We start from the raw sequence: 24442 nt of genomic DNA, 5'->3' as shown, positions 1-24442 counted from the left end.
CCTAAAACTTTATGAATATGAACTTGTTTTCTTTGCATTGTTTGATAATATTTTTATTTGGAATTTGGGAAAAATATTGTCCGTAGTTTATATAATAAAACAACAATGTTTATTTTACTCAAACATATACCTATACATAGCAAAATCAGAGAGATGTATGTGTTATCACTGTTATAAATGAATACTTTAATAATTTAACAATTTATACTTTTTTTCATTATTTGTTGTATGTAAGTTGTTGTTTTAAGTGTCTTAATAAATGAAAAATATTAATATTAGTCTAAATAAAGCAAATTGTAGTTTTTTTATGTAAAAAGAAAGAATAAAATGTAAAAAATGTGAATAATTGATTTCTCCCAAGAATGGTTGATATATTAATATTCGCTTAAAGGGCTTAAGTGTAATAGGTCCATCCTCCTGTAGTCAATATTCAGTGAGCAGAGCTGGTTCCTCCCTCCGTCTCCCACCTAAAGCCTGTTCTCAGCGCAGCTCAATCCTCTTCTCCTGTTCAGCCTCCCACCCTCCTCCTCCTCCTCCTCTTCAGCAGCAGCAGCAGCTCCACAAACTCTGCTCCAATATGTGGCACCTTTAAAACAACTTGCTTTTACTAAGCTTTTCAGTCTGGAGCTTTCTTTACTTTGAGTTATTGTCATTATCATCTTCATATTCACCACTATCATCTTTATCATCATCATCATCATTACCAGCTGCCTCATCATCAGCATTATCATCATTGCAGTCTCTACATCATCGTTGTCCATTTTTACTTCTGAAAGGTAATCAATTCCTATATTTTCTAAGTGATATAATTGTTATGATCAATGGTTAATTCATGCACACTTACTTTAATACTTTAAATATGGATTTTCTTCATAAGTAAGGGAGGATGCTGGGATAATTACACTCTGCACGAATTGATTAGTAAAACAAATTTAACTTTGTATCTTCAATAGCGCTCACACATAGTGGTTGTTTATTATGGAGGAAAAGGTTATTTTGAAATATTGCATTATATTAGTAAATGAGCCCTTTTAATGAATTATCATATATTAATCATTTCACCTATTTGTGGGAAATCCACTTAAAAAATAATAAATAAAATGCCCTTTAAATAAGATATATATTTTGTTGTTTATAAACGCATGTAAAGTTTAAATAAAAAATACGTTATCAAAGAAATTTATTGGAAAGGCTCAAATGTGTGATTTCTGTTCATTTCATATATTTCGTTGATATATTTCTTTTGTAAAACTATAAGAAACAGGACATTCATATGCAAATATTTGGACTCCTAATGATGAACAAATATTGCATTTTCAGCTAAATGTATTTTTTATTAAATTGAATGCAATACTATGCAAGAAAATAATGCACAAAAATGTAAACACTTTACTTTTGTTCAATAAAATAAATCCAATAATAAAGTAAGAAAAATAAAGTACAATAAGTACAATAATTTCCAGACTGGTTAAATGTAAAAAAACAAACCCTTTATTGTTTAGATTTTTTTTAAACAACTTTTAAGTAATATTTGTATGCTTCAAACAGTGTATAGTAAAATAATTCAAGTGTGCATTAAAAAATGTATCTAAACTTTTGCATGCAACAGCTAAGAATGCAAATAAAATATATTATATTATTCCTGCTTTATTATTAGAGATTGAGAATATTTTAATAACAGTGTTTAAATATTTACAGGATTCAAAAGTTGTAGGACACCCCTTTATTTCAGAAACGAAATATGGCCACTTTCAAGATGGCTACCAAACATAGCCCTATTAATAGCCCCTCCCCCCTTCTTTCCTGAGGTATTCAGACATGTTATTCTGCCTTCAGCTTGTGAAATTAAAGGGTGTGCTGTGACTTTGGCTGTACATTGATTGATACATTGATAGATGCTTTTATTTGCCACTTGACAATGTCAACTGTATTGTATTTAATTTTGTGCAACAAGATGTATATCGATACCTTTGTAACGGATACTGAAACATACACTCAACTACACACGATTCGAGGGCTCCCTCTTACGGTGGCTCATTCCCTCTTACGGTAGCTCATTTCATGGTGGAGAACTTTTGATTTGCCAACAATAAGGAATAGGGAAATAAAAGAAATGATCACAGCTTACTAATGAAGCCCTCCTGGATGTGTCTTCAGGTTGCTGTGAGTTCTCAACTCTAATCTGGTTCCTCTGGCAGCATTGCAGGAGTCAATCTGCTCCTCACTTCATCACTGTCCAAACATTAGTGTTTTGGTTTTTCATCGATTAGTAGCATCACACCAGCCTGAAAGATGGATTTCATTATTTCTCTCCACTGATTTCCCTTGCTTTCCTTTCCGATTGGTGTTGGCACTGAAGCCTGAACGCCACGGGGAGTGTTCCATGAAAGAGGCGCTGCGCTAACAAAACCAAACGATTGGTCATAGATAATGAGACAGCTGCAGCTCAATCCAGAGTCCAACACAGTGAACAGCTGAAAAAAAAAAAAGCTGCCGTCAGTGTGTGTGTGTGTGTGTGTGTGGAATGCTCAGTCACTGTGTCTAAGAGTCAGGCCTGTGGGCCTCAGGCTAAAGGCTTTGCTGTAGCTGCGTCATTGCTGTGGACTCGTGCTAGAGGATGACCATCTTAAGAGCTTTGCCGGGATCACGCAAAAAGAAAAAAAATACTTCTTAGAAAGAAGAATGCGAACCAGCCAGGGGTCCACTGAGCATTACATGACAGCTTTCATGACTTGCTTTCAGGCTGGTAGAAGGAGCTGTTTTACACTTCTCCATCCAATCCTATCAGAATCCTATCACAAGGCTTGTACAGTAGAGTCACGAGACTCTGTGTGTATGTGGGTCTGTTAAGTGTATATTAATTAGTTCTTTGTGAAGACCAAATGAAATTCTTAAGGTTGATAAAAAAATATTTTATAAAGGTTTTGATACCTATGTATGTGGTTGTGGTGCCAAAAACATCAGAAAGTAAGATAAAAAAAAATCTTATTTTGGTCTTATAAAGTATAGAAGCCTGAAGAACCTATTTAACCCATTATGCCTGTGACCTTTATCATACCCTAAAAAGTACTATTTGAAAACATACTGTAGAGATATATCATAAGGGGGTGTAATGAAGAAAGGTGTAACACAAACAACAAAAATTAAAATATGAGATATTTCAAAGCCGAGTGAACAACCAGTGAGTTGAAACCAGTAAACCAAACAAATGAGTCAAAGGACAAAACATAAGACAGAGAGAATCAAAAACAAAAGAGTTAAAAAATGAATGAATACTCAGTATGCACAAGTTGGCATTACTTTGCAAAGATACATTTGAACAGACAGGGTTTATATACACACAGAATAACCAGTCACAGGTGAGTTGAATCAGTATTCAGGAGAAGCAGATCAAGAACACTGTTTTCCTTTTAGCTCTAAAAGTTAGTTGACTTGGGTGTAGAACAGCAGTTGATTGTTTTAGATAAACATCTATTAAAAAATAAAGACAAGTACACATTTTGTAAATTAAATAAGCCAGGCCTAAAAACATATTTAACCCTGTATGCTCCGTAACCTTTATTACAGCCTAAGGGTTAGTATTTGGTTACTAAGAGTTAAAGCAGAGCAAAACTGTTATAACATTGAAAGAACTTAACCTCTTAAAACTCAGCTTGCTGATTCAATTATTAATCCTAAAATTTAATCAATTGTGTTGCTGTTTAGATTATTTGATTTTGTGGTGCTCCTCAGGGTTCTATTAATGGGCCTATTAAATTTACACATTTTTAAACTGTATACAATTTTGGACAACAAATAAATGACCAATACAAATAAATTAAATTACTCATTCAATGTTAGCTAAAGTTACATAGTAAACATACTCTATATCATACAGAAACCTCCACGGTCTTTTGTGTAATTCTTCCCCCCTCTGCTTGCTTTCCCCCCATGCGATTCATGTGATATTGCCCTCTTAAGAAGAACGTGCAGTTCCTGGAAATATAGCATACATTCACATGTCTTCCAGCTGGTGCTTTCTTTTTTTAAAGTCACATGTGGAAATTAATCCTTCAGCTTAAGCTCACATATCCCAGTCACCCAGTCTTTCAACCCAAGTGTGAGCAAGTGAGTGTGTGATGAAGGTATTCACGTGTGTCTTACAGAAGGAATAAATAGAAAATGTGATGTGTGCCAATGAGGCCAAGCCTTCTTTGAAAGGATTAGCTGCACTTCTAAAATGCATTAAGTTCGAGTTATGACTGAACACACAATCGACCAAACAACGAGAAAAAAAATTATGATCCTCTATCACGGCAGCCGTTCTTTCTCCAAAAAAAAGCATTAGCAGGGTTTCCAGAAGTCCCCTCTGCACCATTTATATCTTGTCCTACCTGTCTGAAGACTAATCTGCTGGTGTGTGAGTGTGTGTGTGAGCGAGTGACAGAAAGAAACGGAGACAGAAGGTCAGGAGGTGGGAGTCCTGAGGGACTCTTAGTTCTTTAATTGGGATAGTTCTGTGCTCCTGGTCTGGGAGTTTACAGCCACTCAGACAGTGGAACTGTCAAACACTTCAGAAATGTCTTGAAGTGAGGCAGCTGGGACTTCAATAACATCACTAAATAATAAAAAAAGTCTGTGACCTGCTGAGAACTTCACGATAGAATCAACAGCTGTAACTGTAACTTTTTTTCTAAGCATGATCTAATTTCTTATATCTTGTAATATGAAGCAGTTGTTGTTTTTTTTTTACTGTGGTCCTAAGGAATTATTGGCCCCCAGGTATGGAACATAAGTCGGTCATCAAAATTCCAATATTCTAACAACATGAATGAACACTTAATAGGCACTGACAGGGTTAGCAATACTTCGCAAAGATACACTGGACACTGGAACAGACAGGGTTTATAACAACATGGCATAACCATCATCAAAGTCACAGATAAGTTAAATCAGCATTCAGGTGAAGCTGATCAGGGAAATTGTTCATAATTTGAGGATGTGGAGCAAGTGATGTATCCTCAGGCAGAAGGGGACCATGGGAATCAAAGTTCAGATCACAGATCAACAGAGGCAGGAGGGAGACCAGAAAGTGTGACACACTCACTTTCGATTCCATAAAGAACCATCTCACATGCTTCTGAATTCATATTAATATTCATGAACTTTGGTATCTCAATGAGAAACAGTGTCAGAAAAGGATTCTCGTAAAAATATAGTAAATCATAGGTCAAAATATAGTAAATCACATGATAACAGAGTGTGAGTATACAGCTCTGGAAAAAAATAAGAGATTACTTAAAAATTATGATTTTTTTTATTTTGCCAAAATAAAAACATCTGGAATATAATCAAGAGGAAGATGGATGATCACAAGCCATCAAACCAAGCTGAACTGCTTGAATTTTTGCACCAGGAGTGGCATAAAGTTATCCAAAAGCAGTGTGTAAGACTGGTGGAGGAGAACATGCCAACATGCATGAAAACTGTGAAACTGTGTGTAAAAACCAGGGTTTTTCCACCAAATATTGATTTCTAAACTCTTAAAACTTTATGAATATGAACGTGTTTTCTTTGCATTATTTGAGGTCTGAAAGCTCTGCATCTTTTTTGTTACTTCAGCCTTTTTTCATTTTCTGCAAAGAAATGCTCTAAATGACAATATTTTATTTGGAATAAACAATGTTAGTTTTACTCAAACATCTACTATACCTATAAATAGCAAAATCTGAGAAACTGAATCAGAAACTGACGTGATCTCTTATTTTTTTTTTCCAGAGCTGTATGTGTAACTAATTAACTGTATCAACTAATCAACTCATTTCTAGGTATAACAATCTCTCACTATAAGAAGGGGAATACTGGAGGGCTGGAAGTAATGAGTGTCCTCAATCCAGTTCAGTGAGAGGGTGTTTAAATCAGCAGGTCTCTGTTAGATGTCTATCAGTCTAATGCTCCTCTATTCTCAGTGTCTGCAGGCCTCAGGTGTGATGTATTTGGAGAACAAGAACACTCTGGAGATGGAGATGTCTCAGACTGGAGCCCAGGGTCATCAGGGCAGGGTGCCTCACCGGAAGTCTGAGACGGTGGCTGGAAACTTTGACGAGCTGCGTCTGCTGGAGGGCTTTCCGGAGAGAAGGGAGACGCAGAGGATCCTGCAGGCCGCCGCCGTGCCCCCCGGACACCGCATCATCTACACTGACGTCCATCAGGAGGACAGGTACTGCCGCCCACTGCCAAAACTATACTGTGAACTGAACTGTAGCATTTCAGAGTTGCTTAGCTTGAGGCTAGGTATGATAGTTATTCTTTAAGATGTGTTTGGTTTCTGATGTTTGCTTCTTTATTTCTGCAATGGAGCAGAAGCATATATCCCACCTGTTAGCTCTTTTCAAATAGAACCTTTCTTCAGTGTTTTCTTCATGGCCTTGCCCCCCTCCCAAAAAAAAAAAAGGATAGACACAACCCATAGATCAGAGGTTACCAATATGATGCTTCTATGGCGAGCTTTAGTTTACATCCCTCCCCTGTCTCTTTGTCACGCTCGGCTTGACTTTAGTTTCCACCTATTCTCGTTTTTTTGCCCGATCTTGTGCTCCCTTTCTCCTTATAAGGGTGTTTTTTCCTGGTTGTGTCCCAATACACTAGCCGGAGCAGCGGTAGTGTATTGGACCGCGACTGTGATGACATGGGTTTGTCCAGCCTGAGAAGCAGTGTGTTTATTTTTTTATTTTTTCCCTTTTTCTTGGGTTTACCTGCTTTGAGATCAACAGTTCTGCAATTGGGTTCAACAACCCTCTGGGCTGGAGAGATGCTAGTCTGTAGCACTCCATCCTATTACACTTCATTTTCCAAAACAGAATTTTTTTTTTGTGGCCCGCCACGTAATGGCTTGGAAAATATCTGGCCCGCAGCCAAACTTAATTGCCGACCCCTGACCTAGACACAGGAATGCTGATGCTAGCTTAGCTGAAATTGACTGTCTCAAAAAAAATGCAGTATGCTTACACAATGCTTTAATGTTAACTAAATAACTTTTCAGAAGCTAAGTATCTATGCCATCAAAATAGTGTCGGAAGTTTAGGAATAAATCTCCACTGATGGGTGTTGTGGTCTGGAAATGAGGTGTGTTCAGGGACATTTCTGACGTGTTTTTTTTGGCGGCGGAAAGTGGCACAGGTGCGCCACTGACTGATTAAAACCCTGTCAACAGTCAACTGTTAAAGTTAATTTCTATAGGTGCACCCAGCTTTTCACTCAATAATAAACATAATAAAGAACAAAATAACATTACTGTTCCCTTAAATGAGCTGCAGGTGCACTTTTGCAGCATGGACATGCAGGTTGGTTTCCTCTGCTAAGACGCACAAAGCACCGAGCTCTTAAGATATGAACATGCCAAAGTCAGAGCACACCTAGCTCTTAAAGGGAATGACAAGTAACACACTCTGATTTTTTGCACATTCACGATACCAAAGACACACGAACACGCCCTAAATCAAGCTGCGTAATCTGCAATAGACCGATTTGCTATAGGTTGCTAAAATAGGGCCCAGAATTCAGAGCCCTTAATCTAGCACGGCATTATAATCTATTTGACACGGAGGGCAACAAAAGCAATGTCAGAGGGTTGGGTTGATCTGAACAGTAAAGCTAATCCGGTATAAGTATGCAGCGTTCTTGCAGCTATCTAGCTCTCAGGTAAGCATTATATTAATCATATTCATGTATTGGCTTTATAAAGGCTGAGAAAGAAAACATATTTTGTATTATTATTAATTCTGGAAGATATAGATGGAATGATCAAGATTATCAGAGCTAGGGTAAAATTAAAACCAGTACATTAGCTTGGTAAGCATAACAATGGTCCTAAACACAGGATATAAGGGAATAGCATTTCTGTCAGCACAGAAATTGTTTTGCTTATTTCTTCTCTATAAACAGTTCACATTTATTTTTCTTTGGTGTAGTATTTGGATGAGGTCTTTAACAAGTTGCGTGTTGTGATAGGGATTCAAACTCTTGTACTGATAAAAAAAATACATTTAAATAAGACAGTTATTTCTGTTATTTCTGATTACATAGTAATTTATTTGAGTTTTAAATGGAAAAAGACAGCTAATGCTTGTCTCTGTACCCCTGCTGTGCAACATGACAGGCATGTTGAGATGTCTCCTGTCCTGGTTGTTTGGAGATTTGTTTTTTCCCCCCAGTTAGAAAGTCTAGTGCAGCTACACAGACATGACAGTTTTTGATCTGTTTCTGATTGATTTTATTCATTTTATTCCAGGGTTGTTGTAGCTTTATAGAGACTTAGACTTCCGTCTGGTACTGTAGTTTGAGTGCATTGTTTATTGTTGTGGAAGGAGCAGGGAGGTGGAGTTTAGTTTTGCACAAGCTTTATTTTGCACAAGAGCTTTTAGTTGAAGCAGAAGGTAATCTACTTGAAATAGGGTTGGTACTCAAAGGCAAGGGTCACATTACTATAGCATTAATGTAGTAAAAGGCTGTGTTTGTTTGGGCTTGTGCAGAATCCAATGGTAATCTTCACACTTGGCATTAGTGGTTGACATAACGTAAATAGTAAATATTTGTGTGTGTGTGTGTGTGTGTGTGAGAAAGAGAGAGAGAGAGAGAGGGGAGTAAGAGTGGCTGAGCATTAATATTTAGTTACTTTTAACCTTTATGTTGTCATGTGTTCATGATAGATAGATAGATAGATAGATAGATAGATAGATAGATAGATAGATAGATAGATAGATAGATAGATAGATAGATAGATACTTTATGTATCCCAAAGGAAATTTAGGCCGTGTCCCAGAAAGTCAAACTGTAAGAAAGATTTCCTTGACGTGTAAAAAATTAGCTATTTGTTATGTATCGCTCAACATCAAATATTATTTTGCCATGTGTTCTGCTTCACCTAGCCTTAAATTGAAAATCACATTAAACATCACAAAAATAACAAATTAAACACTGGGCTGGATTCCTTTTTTTAAGTGTTGTTTACTTATATTGTTGGCCAAATGTCTATATATGAGAGAAACTTTTTTTTTCAGTGATTTGTGTAGTAAATGTGTTAAAGCAGGTTAAATTTGCAGAGAGACAGTTTTGGGTCTCTTCCAGTTTTGGGCTTCTACCCTGTAACAGGTCAAAGCATGCATAATTAAACTGAAACAATAATAAAATCATTGAAATGTGCAAATATGCAAGACACAGTGAGGTGCTTAAAGCCTTGTTAGTCCTTTAAAGAGCTGCAGCTATGTCTTGTGATGAGCTTCAGGCAGACTGGAGCACATGGCCTGTGTCTTAGCAATCCCCATTTAAACAGAAATCTGTTCAGAATGATGGTAATTTACATTGCAACACTGAAGAAGCATAGACCTATTATTAAAGAAAAATGTTTGTTAAGAACAGCTACACACAGCGCTACAAGTCGTGTGCATAATGCAGACAAGTGGAGAAGCCCCAGAGCTGCGCGAATATGACATTTTAACTAGTGCAAAAAAATTATTACTTAATTTGTTCATTTGTGTCTGCTCAGGCTCAGGCAGAGAATCTAAACTAAACTTTTGTGACTGATTTTTCTGTTGCAGGTTGTGTTTTCTTTATTGAATGGGAATGTGAAGTATTCATAGTACAAATTGTCTAATCTGTGTTTTGGTGCTGATACTGATAACCAGTTGACTTTTATTATGATTGGTTGCCAATAATTACAGAAATTTCATATACCTTATATAGCTGATTGTCAAGTTCCTACAATGAATTATTTTCCATGCTTTCTGTAATGTATTTGGTTTACATTTGGCTTAATATGTGAATTTAAAGAAAGATTGTGTGGTGTTTTTTGTGTGAAAATAATGCTTTAGGAATTTCCTCAATGTACTCAATAGTCTAATAGTCTCTGAGTCTATTTCTTGTTCTACAAAACAGCCATTTAATCTGACCTAATTCAGCTGTGGCAGTTGTATAACATATAATAAGAACATGTGAATGTGCTGCTTTGGGCTTAGTTCTGATTAGTGTGCTGGTGCAGTTATAAAAGTTTAGCTGTGTCAGGAGACGGCAGGTCTCCTCACTGTTCATACTGGTGCTTTTCACTGTTCTCGTGTCTCTGCTGTGCTGATGTAGTAGTGTACAGTGATCAGACACAGTAAGATGAGGCTGTACTGCACTGAGCTGACAATTTTCAAATCTGCTCTCTGTTGTGTAACTCTATAGAGAGGGATTACTGGCCTGCAAATATCCTGTTTAAGCTTTCCTATACCCAGAGCTATACTAGGGGGTCTCCAGGAGGCTACACTTAAAAATGGCTTTTCTGAAACACAGACACACATAGACACATGCAGCTGTTTTGTTTGGCACTGTTCTGTACTGTCTGCTGCTGTACGTGAGAGGATGTGAGGAAGTAGTGGACAGTGCTGGAAAGTGCTGTGGTGTGGATCTGATCAGGCTGTGATTGGTGCTGATTACTGTGATGGGTGATGTATGGGTTTAGAGGCAGGGCAGCATTGAGAGCTGATTGGCTGAGGTGCAGTAGCAGCAGCAGTGTGCCTCTGATAGCGGTGAGACGCAGATGGATGTACGTCAGCAGAGGGGCAGTATTATTGACTGACTTGTCTGCATATTGTGATGTATCTGTGTACCAAATTACATGGCCACATTATACACGCCTATAGCACAGTTGACCTAAAAGAGCACTGCAGAGGCTGAAATTACCACAATAAAAGTGTTTTTTAAAGGTTATGAAAGGTTTCTAGTGATATAAAGCAGGACTGATATTAAATTACTTTAAAGAAACACATTTCGGTTTCGGTTTAGAGTTTAATGGCTTTTTAACATCTATTAGGGGTGTATGCTCACAATTCGATTTTTTTTTACGATATTTAAAACATGCCCCCCTCCTCCCCTTGTGACTGACATCAAAAAGCGTTTACGTGATTGGCTTCTTCCCCTCTCTCTCTATCACACTAAGGCTGCGTCCAGAAACCCCAAAAGTGTCTCCTTTTTCCTACCGATCCTCCTCCTCTCCTCCGTGACCCGGAAACTGATTTTGTGACGCCATCTTACCGGCTGTCCGAATACCGTAGGAGACGAAAGAAGCCGCTTAAAATTCTCCTGTAGGAGGCTTCCAACGAAGGGAACATAAAAGCTTCCTACTCCGGAAGACTTTTAAGGATTTTTGAATGACATCACTGCATCCACGCCCACAAAGCACATGGGAATGGAGAAGGGAACGCACAAATATACGTCATAAGCATATTGATTAACTAGGTTCCTTATCTATCTAAACAGCCAGTAAAGCTGTAATATAATTTTTAGTTTAGATAAGCTGTATGATCAATAAAAATGATCCCATATTTGTAACATGAGATATATATATATCTCTGGCCAGAGAAATGCGTCCAAAATGCCTGGGAGTAAGCAGGATTTTATTGGAATATTTGAATATTTAGCTGTGTGATAGTAATGTTCCATTGATGCTGTTTAATCTAATATTTTTTCACTTCAACATGTCTGCAAAATATAATATTTATTATTACAATATTATTTATTAATATTTGTTTTTTGTTTTATTACATTCAATGAAATCATATTTAACTATTAAAATAATTTAATATTTACATATGCAACCTTCATCACTGGCTAATCAGGCTGCACTTTGAAGCTTGATCTCTCTCGTTTTTATTTTTGTATAGCTGTGATTGGCTGGGCAGTATCCGGCATGTGCTGAAAGTGAGCGTTGTGATTGGCTCAGTTCATAGGTAGTCAACATCCTAACTAAAAGGGATCAGCTGTCCCATTTCCCCAATTACAGCTCCTTCCCTCCATTCCTCCTCCTCTCCTCTCCTCGATTCATCCGCCTTCTTTCGGGGTAGGAGAGGAGGAGTAGGAAAGGAGGAGTAGGAATGGAGGAGTAGCAAAAGTTTCTGGACGCAGCCTAATGCTTGAATGTTGAAGAGAATGGAAGGGAGGGTTAACCTCTTTCTTTTCAGGTCTGCAGGATTTCTCTCTTTACCTGAGTTTATCTGAGTCTCAGCACGTGTTAACTCTCAACCCAAGCCCCGCTCTTCGTTGTTGAGGAGGGCTCTATTCAATTTGCTGTTGTTATTGAAGTGCTAATGGAGTCTGAAGTGGGAGTCTTAACGTCTGGCTTATGTAAATAAACATGTCTTCATCTGCGGAGGTTTAAGGGATGATCAGAGCGGGTCTGTGTTTAATTACTGAGAGAAAATGAGGGAATGCTGCCCCAGTCTGCTCATCTCCTCTTCTCTGCTTTGCTTTATTTTATTTTTACCACCAAGTGGGGCACTTTTTCAAAAGGCAGTTTAGGTCCATCCAAAAACAATGTTTTTTTGCTATATTAAATGCAAATTATTCAGGCACTAGGACCAAGGGGAAAATAGACGCTCAACCTGAAGCCGTCTTTCCTTTGTGACCTCCCACAAGCTCATTGATTGGCTCTGATGGCTCTCGCTAATCTGTGATTGGCCTTCTCTGCTATCACTCCATCTGGTTGTGAACAGCACCAAGACTCGCACAGGTGTTTTGCCAGTTCCAGGAGTTTATCATGTTTATCCTTCACTGTAAGTTGCTAACATGTTGGCTGTTTGTTTGCCTGGGTCATGTCAGCTAGACAGATTTTAATATCAGCAGTTTTATTTACATTAACATTTAAAACTGTGTCTGCGTGTGCATTTGTGGACGTGTGTTTGTGTGTTTGGTAATTAGGCACAGCCAGGTGGCAGGATGTCTCCATTAACGAAGTTGACTAACAAGGTGAAGCACTAAATTGGGTGATAAAAACTAGAAGAACTACTAGAAAATACTGAAAGAACTTGAAGAGTTTGAGTTTAATTAAAACGTTTATTTTTTGCATACTAGTGTCTGTGAGAACTTTGTGTTTTAAAAGCCTTTATGCTGTAGTTTTAGTCACATGTGTTTCCCTACTCCTGAAATAATAATTTCCCCCGTGTTTTGCACAGTAAAGTAAATATAACTTTGAATTTGAATGTAACTTTGCATTGTATTGCTTGAAAAAGAAATGTAAAGTAACCCATTGCCCATGTGACTCTATCAGCTATTGCTCAATGATGGTTCTTAATGCAATGCCGTTTTAGTTTATACCGACTTTACACCAAACGATTTTCAAGTGATTTCACTGTCGCAGACAAATTTCAAATTTGTGGAGTGAGCAAGAGAGTCCTATTGATGTCTTCTCATTTATACCATGACAAAGTGGAAAAGCTAGTAATCTTTTATAAATAAATTACATTTTATTTACAAACAATCTCAAAGAAGAACCTAGTTGCAGTCTTGCAAATAGTGACCCTGCAAGATCCAGAGTCTTTGCTAAATCTTGTCTGTGAGTAAAAAGGATGTGACTTGTCTTTAGGGTCAGACTTAAGTCTATTCAAGTATTTTCAAAGTTTTTTCGAAGGCGTGTTGTGTATGGTTAGCCTTAGGCTTGTGTCTTTGCCTTTATTAACCTGAATTCCTTCTGATTTCTTAAAATATTTATATATATTATGGACTGCAGAGGGAGAAATATGCCAAAACTTTCAATATGTTTACGGACAAAACGTCTTAAGGAAATTTAAATACAATTTACAACAATGAATTTGTTGATAAACTGGAGATCCTGTGTACATCTTTGCTCTTTGGTAGCTTCTTTTACCAAATCATGATTACAATCACCTGTTGACATCCCCTGTTTAAAATTACAGCAATATTAGTTTTTACCTCATCACTAGCCTTAGATTTGCCATTCCCACCTTTTTGGGAATTTGTAGCAGGCTGCAGGGATGACACCAGAAAAAAAATCTCTTAAAATGTATCAAATTTACAAAAGCATTTTACATACTGCCCCACCCTTCTGATTTGGGGTCGTATATTAGATGTATTTGTTAAAAAGTATTACCGCTACTGTTATCTGTAGCAAAGTGTTCTCCTCCTAGTTGTTGCTATTGATGGTGATAGATGTGCAAATCTGCATCATTACCCCACACCCCGCTCGTCTAATATATCTCTTAATAAAACAAAACCACTGCAGAATGACTGACAAAACAGCAGCCGTGGTGTCTGGCTGTTATTACAGCTGCTTATCTTCTGCATACAGTCTGGATCTGTGGCATTCAACCTGCCTGTCTGCTGCGTCCTGGCATCCACTGATATGTAAATGAAACTTGAAGACAGGACATCTTTTATCACTAAGAAGATATATAATTCTTCATGTCGTGATAGCCAGCAGTAAACAATATCTCAATAGAGACAGAAATAAAAAAAAAAAAACAGAATGAGTTTTTGTGATGCTGAAGGGAAGCATGGCATGCTATAGGACTGTAATCTCATTGGCTGGACAGTTACTGTCTTCTTATGTTTGATCTATATTACTTAGAATTTGATTGAAGTTTAGTTTGCAGTAGGAATGCAATGTAATTAATATATATATATATATATATATATATATATATATATATATATATATATATATATATATATATATATATATATATTTGAACTACAACCAAAACCAAACAAAATGAAATGTTTTTTAACACATTAAGTAGCCTAACTGTATTTTTGTATTGATTTTGAAAGAAAAAAAAAAAAAAAAAGATATTTTCTTATATATTTTTTTGAAGTTATGCACTATACTAGACAGTTATATATACACATATCAACAGTAATTTTATGTCCAATTATAAAAAAATGCTGCTATTGTCTTTTTAACAAAGAATACTTTTTTTTACATTAAAATGACCAGGTAAAATACAGCTAATTCATGAATTCCTCTTTTTTACACATTAAATTACAACTATATACTTTACAAGCCATTTAAAATGAAAGGAAATTACAGGAAAATATACTTTAAAAGTTATAACAGTTTTTACAGTGTTTTCATTAAAAGTGACATTTTGTTTGTTTTAGTTATGTTGAGCTATTAATACTGTTCTTATTTGACCGGTTTGTTGCAAACAGCTGGAAGTTAGTCAGTTTGGCTAATAAACCTAATTTGCAATAAGGTTGAATGATTTAGAATTCAGAAGCAAACTTTGAACATCAAACACATATTGGGTGATGGATTGCATTTAAAGAACTGTGTAAGAATTGTATACATTATTTTTTTTATGCGCTGTCGCTATAAAAGTGTGACTATAGTGTGATGAGACGTCTACTAATAGTGCACAGGTGTTTAATTGGGTGATGACTAACCACGGGTGTAATATTAAACAGTTCCTTCAGCTACAAACAAGTACAGGCCAAAAGCCAAGAAGACAGTGAGTGATGAAGTGTGAAAGACAGCTGCTGTCCCAGAGTGTCACACACTCTTTAATGATTTCCAGCTTAAAGACAGCTCACCTGATGCCCATCATCACTAGACAACCCTGTGCTGTCAGTCAAAGCCTATAACATATAGGAGGCTTAGGCCTACAGCGGTGTGAGAGACAGAGTATGATAATGGGTCGAAGGTCAAAGACCTTTCTGTTTTTAGAGAAACGTGCAACAGCTGAAATGGATAATTGGTGAGGTGAGACATTGAATCACTTATTTGAACAATACAGGTGGAATTGTTGCTCTCATAACAGTATCTGGAACAGTGTTTGACCTCTGCACTGGTGTACTGTAACCTGCTGCATTATGATCCATCCAAACACATCAATAGTGCAGAAATATAAGAACGTATGAGATGATCTAATGGCGTAAAGTGACTTTTACTCAGGACACCTTGTGCTCTTCAGTTTCAGGCTTTACTAAGATGAGCATTGATTTTTAAATGCACTTTCTACAGTGGCTAATATTCGGCTTATAAAAGGATCATTCACAGCTATCATAAAATCTCACCTCTTCATTTGTCCTCAGGCGCAACTTCAGCGTTGTAAACTTCCTCAGAGGGAAATGCAGCCTGACCAACCACACTGAGAGGTCTCCACTGCTGAAGTTCTCCCAGGATGATGGGTAGGCCCCAGTGCACCATATGACATTTGATTGGTAGCTTTTAAATGACATGTTTTGATTTATTTCTAAGTGAAATTTTTTACCTAATGTACACAAAATCAACTTGTTTTTTAAACTTATTCTTTTAAAGAACAATTTCTGTGTATTTGTTGAATTGTGAGGGAAAACATGGAATATGTAAATATAACATTAGATCGTCTTACAATTACTTAAAATAAATCTAATTTAACAGTTACTGATCAAATCTTATAACTAACTATCTCTTACCCATCCCTCCACTTCTCATTTTTCTGCTTCTCTCTCTCTCTCTCTTTCTCTCTCTCAAACGTGCTTTAGTTTAAATATAATCAAGCTTGTAAGAAATTGATTTACTGATTTATCAAATATGTGTGCAGAGGACTGTGTGTTTGCAATGCTATGTTAAATCACAATAAAATTTCTAATAAGTAGTAAAGTAAATACTTAATTAAATGTGCAATTGGGTTCCTGATTAAAAACTAAATTAAATAATACATCTTTATAATGCATTTTAGGCAAACTGATACTCAGCCTAGTTTATCTTAACAGTGAGTATACATTCCTCTGTTCAACTGTAAAACTAACGAAAAGGGCAGAGACAAATTTTCTTTCTATATTAGAGTGCTGCTTCATTCTCCACTTTCTCCATCGCACTGGCCTGCTGGAGTATGACAGGAGGAAATACAAGCCTTACACCAGCTCTCTCAGAGCAGCTTAGCCAGGGGCCAAGGCTGTAATTGTATGTTTTTACATCCAATAATGAGAAAAGATGACCCAAGGACCTTCATTTTTGAACAAGTGCTTTGTAACACAGCGGGAGACGTATTTAAATAGGTGGTTAAGACAAAAACAGTCCAGCCCGTAACTTATGGCATTTTGATATCCTAAAGTGGTCTCGACCTCCTTGTTCTCCTTAATTAAACCCAACACAGCTTCAAGTCGAGATTCAGCCGCTTCATAGTTTAATGGGACTATAGAATACATGCATTATTTCAAAGGAGTAATAACATGTGCTGTCATTGGTAATGCATATGATTAATGTGGACGCTCTAATGTATAAGTTTTTTAATTAATTAGAATAAAATGTATAATTATATGAAGTTTGGCAACTTTTTACAGATAAGAGGTTTTATTTAGTGACGTAAACACAGCATCGCTACTGTTCTGAAGATAGATTACATTTGATTTAGTTAATATATGGATAAGGTCTTCTAACTAACCATCACTCTCTTATCCCTCCTATTCTCATTTTCTGGTTCTGGTTGCTTCTCTCTATCCCTCTCTTTTACTCTCTCTCTCTTTCACTCATTATGAAGCATTCTACTGCCATGTTTACTTTCCTACCTGCTTAATCCACCCATTTATCTGTTAAAGCTACGGTGTCTGAGCTTCATCAGGTTTGATGCTAAGGTTCTCCCTGAAACCTTTACTCAGCAGATTAAACTATTCCAATTTACAAATCATCCAAACTACACTGAGATATTATAATAAAAGTTTGCAATGTATGACATACATTTATTTGTTTTCTGTGTTTTTCCTTCCTAAAAATGTAAGGAAGTTTAAGCATTTTATTTTGAGATTAATCATGGTTAATCACAGAATTAGAAAAATTGAATTAACGCTCCAAACACTTTAGGCAAAGACACATAATTAGAGTCTGGTAGCTACTTGCATTATAGAGGACATGGTGTTTAATAGTTTTTATTTATTTTTCTATTTATTTTTTTCTGTTTAATACATTTTTATTTAATACATTGATCTTCTGATGTCTACTTTCTCGTCAGAGCTGACCTTGGTTCATCCCCATATCCCTTTGTGAACTCTAAAGCCAGTAATTTTTTTATGTACAGTTGTTGAAGCCCCAAAGGATTACACCTGTATTAAAATTACAATCTCTGGGCTGGGTCAGACGATGTCAGTGTCAGATAAAGATCAGATAAAGCACCGCAAAAAGTCCAACTCAATTTAACTCTCTCTCTCTGTAATAGCCCTCTTAAACTTAATATCCAAGGCTATATTCTATATCCAAACTGCATGCTAATTTAAAATAAAATCTTATTGAATCAACTGCTCCTCTTACAGTCGACCTCTTGCTAATAGAAAGTCATTGGATAAGAAAGCCGATTCCGGAGTGTTTCATAACAGGTCCTGGAGTTCATTGCCTGATGCTAACACAGCTTAGTACTGTAAGTCGATGCAGGCTGGCTGTGGTGTCTCCACCACTGGCTTTTCAAAGAGTCATGGGCTCTTTCTGTTTGAGTTTTTTTTTTTGTGTTGCTCAAACTCCTACTAAGTTCTGGGGACCGGGTTATGGAGGAGTGTGAAGAACCTTTAATTGGTTAAAAAACTTTACATTTAGACCTTCCAAATGTTTTTTTATATTACCAAAAAGTTGTTTGTTCATGGTGTCTCTGAAGGAGATTTTTGTACAGCACAAAATGTGAACCAGCTGGGGTCCCTAAAGACCCCAAAAGACTGGATCAAGAACCAATTACCCCTATAATGTGTTTGTGGCGGTCTGCTGAACATACACTATATGCACAAAAGTATTGGGACACCTGCGTATTTAATTTTTAAGTTTTTTTTTTTTTCTTTTTTTCCCCTCAATCACTGGTATATTATTATGTAATGTGCTTATGGTATGAGCTATGTAGTGCTAATTTGATCTCTTAAACAATTCTGCAAAGAAGAATTTGAAAGCCAGTTATTGGTAAAGCTTGATTGCAGTTGTTGCTGCCAAGGGTGGCACAACCAAGTTATTAGGTTTAGGGGCAAACACTTTTTCACAAAGGACTAGATTGGTTTGGATGTTTTTTTTCTGTAATAAATAAAATGATAATTTAAAAAGTGATTTTTATATTTACTCAGGCTTCTAAAGTTTACTTGATAATCTGAAAAATATCAGTGTATCGAGCTCTTAGTGAGCTGCTGTTAGGCCTTAGACTTGATTTAGATACAACTTGATCACTATGCTGTTTTGCTCATTTGCTAGTTTCTTACTTACTGTGTTACTTCTACAGCATTGCACAGACTGATGGTAATGTTACTGTGCTCTGCAGTCTAACTTACATGACGCTGCATGACTCCAGTTTGAGCCCTGGAGAGGAGCTGTGGGATAACTCTGCTGAGCTGGAGAGGAGATGCCGGCTGGGCAGTGAAGTGACCAGTCTTTCCCGTTCCTTCTCTACTGAGAAAAGTGAACACAATTTCAGACTCTCCTCCAACCTCAGGTATGTAGTGTGTGTAAATTAAGCCTGTAAGAAGATATCGGTGTATATATAGCAGTAGTGCAATAGTAGTCAAATACACAATATTGATATTGACAGTGGTTTAATATCTGTCCTGTACTCTGTCATTAGATCTCACTGTTCTGATAAAAATACAAATACTATAAAAAGTAACCCTTTCTTTTACTCAGATTCTCCAATTGCAATGTATGTAATGCCTTGTTTACAGCATCTGAGTAAATTGCGATACACAGCCATGCACAGCTCTAGTGCAGATCTGGATCTGCGTGTAAATAAATGTAAGGTAACACAAAGCATGATGCGATGTATTTGTGCTTGCTTTACAGATACTGTTTAAGCATCACGAAACTCGTCACCATCTTCAGCATTGTTGTCCTGTGTTCAGTAAGTCTAGCAATCATCACATCTGCTCAACCCATACATGTTTGCATAAGTAACACAATGCATAGTCAAATTTAAATATTTCTTTATGAATTTAATTGTGATATTAACATGGGCTTCTTTATGGCCAGCTTTTCTTCAGCATGTATCCTGATCGAGAGAGACCCTGGAGGATGTTTGCAGTCTCATCCACTGAGAGCTTCTGTATCCTTTTCATTTAAGGTGTAACATGCATGAACCTGCATAAAAAGGCCACCACTGGTGATGGTAGAACCCGATCCACTATTGGTAGAGTCGCCTGTGTAGGCAGCAACCTGTGGGAAGGAGTGTCCACTAATTAAGAAGTGGAGGATGATCTACACAAACTGTGCAGCAACTTTACTTTATCTACAAGGTGGAGCAGCTATAAGAAGGAGTGTCTAATAGAGTGGGGGACACAATGTTTAAAAACTTCAGCAGCACTGCTGTGTCTGATCCACTCACTGTATCAGCTCAAAACATACCAATACATACCAATATGCCACCAGTGAAGGCCAAAATAGATAATGGGTGTAGAAACAAGGGGATGATCACAATGTGTATGCTTGATTGGTGTACATAATAGCAAATAATGTTATTTTTAATGCAACATTGTTTAAAAGAAAGCATGCCATATAATGTTCAGAAGCAAAAGTGAGACTCTCACGGGCAGCACGGTGGCTTAGTGGTTAGCATGTTCGCTTCCCGATCTGGGTGGAGTTTCCATGTACTTCCGGTTTCTTCCCAGTTGAGAGTACGCTGTGCGCCATTGGCTGCCGCTTCTCACTGGTGTGTGGATGAGTGTTGAGTATAAATGGTTGTGTGTAAAATTGTAAAGTATCCTTGGGTTTCTAGAAAGGCGATATATAAGTGTAACTACATTCATTCAAACCATCAGCACTTTTACTCTAAATAAATTAAACTGTAAAGGCCCATTAAAATCATGAGCTTTGGTCACTATTGGCTGGTAGAATAAGAGATAATTCTTCTAATTTATAGGTCTTGGATATCATTAGATACATTTTCTAAATACAAGACCCAGACTTCATTCCTCAGGAAATATCACATGTCACACATTTCACTGAAGCACTTGGCTGATCTGATCTTATCTGATGGTAAGATAAATTCATCATCTGCTGTTTAAATAGCTTTCCCTCTTATGGTCATGCATGACGAGTGACTTTCTCTGCCCTATCTCTCTGAGTGCTTTAATGTACATTTATAAGGCTGGGAAACGTATTATGCTCACGCTGGGTGAGGAATTTCTTTTAAAAGCCTGCTGTTAAATGCTGGGTGGTATCTGCTTTGAATGGCACCCATGTGGTCTTTACAATCTGATTATGATGACTTTCATGAAATTGACAGCAATGGCAAGGTTTCCCTTGACTCTCTCGACCCGACAGCCATGAATTTGACAGACTTCCGTGATAATGCCTTATTGAAGCTTCAGGTGGGTGGGCCCTTCATGACCGGAATGGAGGGCGTCCCAGCTCAGGAGTACATATTGATACAGGTGGAGCAAATGGTAGAAATAGGATCGCGCAGGAAACGTGTTCAGCAGGTGAGACTTACACTGATAAATGACATGAGCTATGCAAAAACAAACAACAAAAAAACTGCCACATAAAGTATATATAAAAATATATAAAGTATAAAATTTCCATTTACCATTAATGCCTCCCAAATAAGTGCGGATCTAAAGAGAAAATGGGACACAAATGCATTTGTATTCTTTGTCTTGGTATTACGCATATGCTGCTATGTTAAATAGGGTTATTTTCACTTAAAGAAAATCTTAATTTAAAACATGTAGAATATACATTCAACTCATTTATTAAATAATTTTACCAAAGGCATAGACACTTACGTGGATAAGGTGTCTCAGTAAACTTGTTTGAAAAATAAGTTACTTTGAATGAGACGTTCTTCAACATCCATGTACTTCTCCTAACTCTGTCAATTCAGCTAAAACAACATGGAAGCTGTTTGCTGTCCATTGTGCCAAAAACACACTGCCACTAACATTCTCAATCAATGTTTTTATTTTTCCTACTTTGTAAATAAATACTAAGTAATAATAAGTCATTCAGACTAGGAAGAAACACATAAGAATTTATCTAGTAACCTAAAAGTGCTAAACAAACCAAACCATACTCTGTGAAGTATTTAGGTGACTCTTATCTGGGGTACTGTTAACTTGCTTTTTCTGAGCCTGGTAAATCTGCTGAACTTATCCTGTACAACAGAGGTAACTCTTTCCTTCCTAAGGAGGTCCTAATGAGAGCCAGTTTCATCATAATGCTTTTGATGATCTTCGTGTCTGCACTTAAGGATACTTTCTAAGTTCTTTGTTGACTTAGTTGAGTCAAAAAACTAAAATAGAGCCACTCACAGCTTTACAACTGATGCTCTTAAACATTAACATTAAGAGACTCAGAAATTCAAGTAATTAACTCTTGACAAGTTCAGCACAGCTGTTAACTGAAAGCTCACATTTCAGGTGGCTCTACCTCATAAAGCTGACTGAGAAAATCCAGCCAAAAGGTGTCAAAACAAAGAGAATTGCCTACTTTGAAAAATGTACTATAAAATAAAACAATTTTTTTTCTTCATAGTTTGGATGGCTTTAGTAGTATTAATCTACAATGCAGAAAACATACTAATGAAAAATCTCTTGACTTTTGACTGGTACTGTATGTAAATTATCATGTCAACTATCCAAGAAGTCGAACATCTCCTTGTTAAAGCAACATTAATGAAATGGATGAAAATGGCTTGGTTATTATTCTGCATTATACTGGACACAATGAAAAGTGTTCTGCCAAAAGCAATTATTCAGTGCCATACTTGTCCAGGATTTTTGTCCAAAATCTATGAGTTTGTCATTTAGATGATCTATAGAGTTGTTTGTGTGATGTCAGGTTTATTTAATGTCGCAGAACAAACGCTTTATCAAAGTATCAAAGTCGTGCTGCTGAATAATATCCTGCACTAAAGCTGACAGTGATGTATGAATAACACTCCTAATGCTAATGCTCCCAGCCCTCTAAGCAGCATCGCTACATTGCATAGCTTAGCTTGATGAGGGATGATTTCATTGTGTTTTTGTCTGATCTTAACAGATTCTGCATAACTGGACCATACCTTTACACTCAAAGAGGAATGATCAGATTCTTACGACAAGAACATTCGAGATGCTTGCTGGGTAAGTTTGAACAGGGCTGGGTGTAGTAATTGCACTGTAATTGTAATTGTACCACATTGATTAACACAAAGTTAATCAGAGTTATTCTTTTATCATTTCTTTGCATGGTACTTATATTTATTTGAAGTACAGAGATGCAGAGAAACCCAGAGAAACCCATTCTCACATCTCTGAACGTAAACAGCTATATCTTACAACCTGTGCAGAGTGTGTTGGAATACTAATTCTAATTACACACCACCAACAGTCTATTATCATACCTTCTGCCTATCTTTAAACAGCAACTGTGCTTGTGCATACATACACACCAATGGGCATGGTGGTCTGGAAGTGAGGTGTGTTTTTAGATACTGTATTTCTGGCATATTGCTATCTTGGCAACAGAAAACACAGGTGCACCACTAACTGATGGATTGCTATTTCAATGGAGCATTTCAAAGTCAGAGCACACCTCTTCAGAGGAACTAGAAAGTAACACACTGATTGATATTTGTCATGTCACGCCCAAAACGCACCCATGAATAATTAAGAAAATAAGTACATGCCTTTTAAATGTTTTAGCCACCCAAGGTGGCTACGATAGAAAAGACACACCAACACGCCCTAAATTAATCTGTGTGCTGCACGAATGATGGCTCATCTATAGATCGCTAGTATAGCGATAGATTTAATGTTTTATGTTTTACATTTAATGTTTTAAAAGATGTACACTTACTAACTACTAAAGACACTAAACTCTACTATTTGCTATGTTTGGATTAAACAACGATTAAAACAAAGAAGTAGAGGATTAAATATGTATTTTTTTTTTTTTAACTTTTCCTTAATTTGATTTACATTACTTGTGCCCTTCCATTAAATAACTATATGTTTATCATTTCTCCTTTTAATTTCACACTACAAACTATAAGTTCTTTATATGTAATTATGTGATCCCTTTGTTTCTATTGCCAATTAAAATAAAATAACTAGTATTAAATCAATAGTGAAGAAAATAACCAATTTCTCCCAAAAGAGAAGTGGTTGATATATGGCTACACATTGGATTTTTAAATATATTATTAGAATTTTCCTAAATTAATTACACACACAGTACTGTGCAGATGTTTTAGGCACCTAAGCATATTATTTAAAGCTATTTATCTCAGCAATAACAGATTTTCCTTGTGAAAACTTTAGATCACATTATCACAGAAACATTATTATTAAATGAATATTAAATGTAAAATTAATTCCTTAATTTGAAAAAATAAAGAAATGAATAAATTCTTGTGAGCTAGCTTGAGGAACAATGCTTGGTATCAGATTTCTCATAGATGTCTCTTTAGACAGTGTGTGATGTGTTCAATTCCTTCACCAGCTCACCTGATTTAACATTATAAAACATGTATTTACCAAACCAGGTCCTGAATGATAACTATAAATTATAATAGATTGTTGATGTATTATAAAAAATATATTTTAATGTTACAAGTAAACAACAAATTACAATGTCAAATTGTACAATTGTATTAATCCTAAAAGTTATATACTAATAATACTAAACTAAAACTGTATACTTTGAGACATAAATGTCACACTAATTGAATTTTTCTTTCTCTCTCTTTGACTTCTTTTTCTATTTCACACTTTC

The 24442-nt window shown here is 36.5% G+C and overlaps 1 protein-coding gene across 2 annotated transcripts in view; it reads left to right on the top strand.

Moving 5' to 3' along the window:
- Positions 1-722: 722 nt before the first annotated feature.
- Positions 723-24442, top strand: part of oca2 (oculocutaneous albinism II) — a 144341-nt gene continuing 120621 nt past the window's right edge. Inside the window, 8 exon segments of one of the 2 annotated variants that reach the window (NM_001320209.1) lie at positions 723-776; positions 5949-6199; positions 15844-15939; positions 19017-19187; positions 19532-19589; positions 19718-19790; positions 21008-21165; positions 22727-22809. In NM_001320209.1, the coding sequence (NP_001307138.1) occupies positions 5970-6199; positions 15844-15939; positions 19017-19187; positions 19532-19589; positions 19718-19790; positions 21008-21165; positions 22727-22809 (869 nt within the window). In that variant the 5' untranslated portion in view covers positions 723-776; positions 5949-5969. 2 annotated transcript variants of the gene reach the window in all.

Source organism: Astyanax mexicanus, chromosome 5 (genome assembly GCF_023375975.1).
Source record: "Astyanax mexicanus isolate ESR-SI-001 chromosome 5, AstMex3_surface, whole genome shotgun sequence".
Lineage (NCBI taxonomy): Eukaryota > Metazoa > Chordata > Actinopteri > Characiformes > Acestrorhamphidae > Astyanax > Astyanax mexicanus.
The sequence above is the reverse complement of the archived record's forward strand: the minus strand, read 5'-3'. Positions and strand labels throughout refer to the sequence as shown.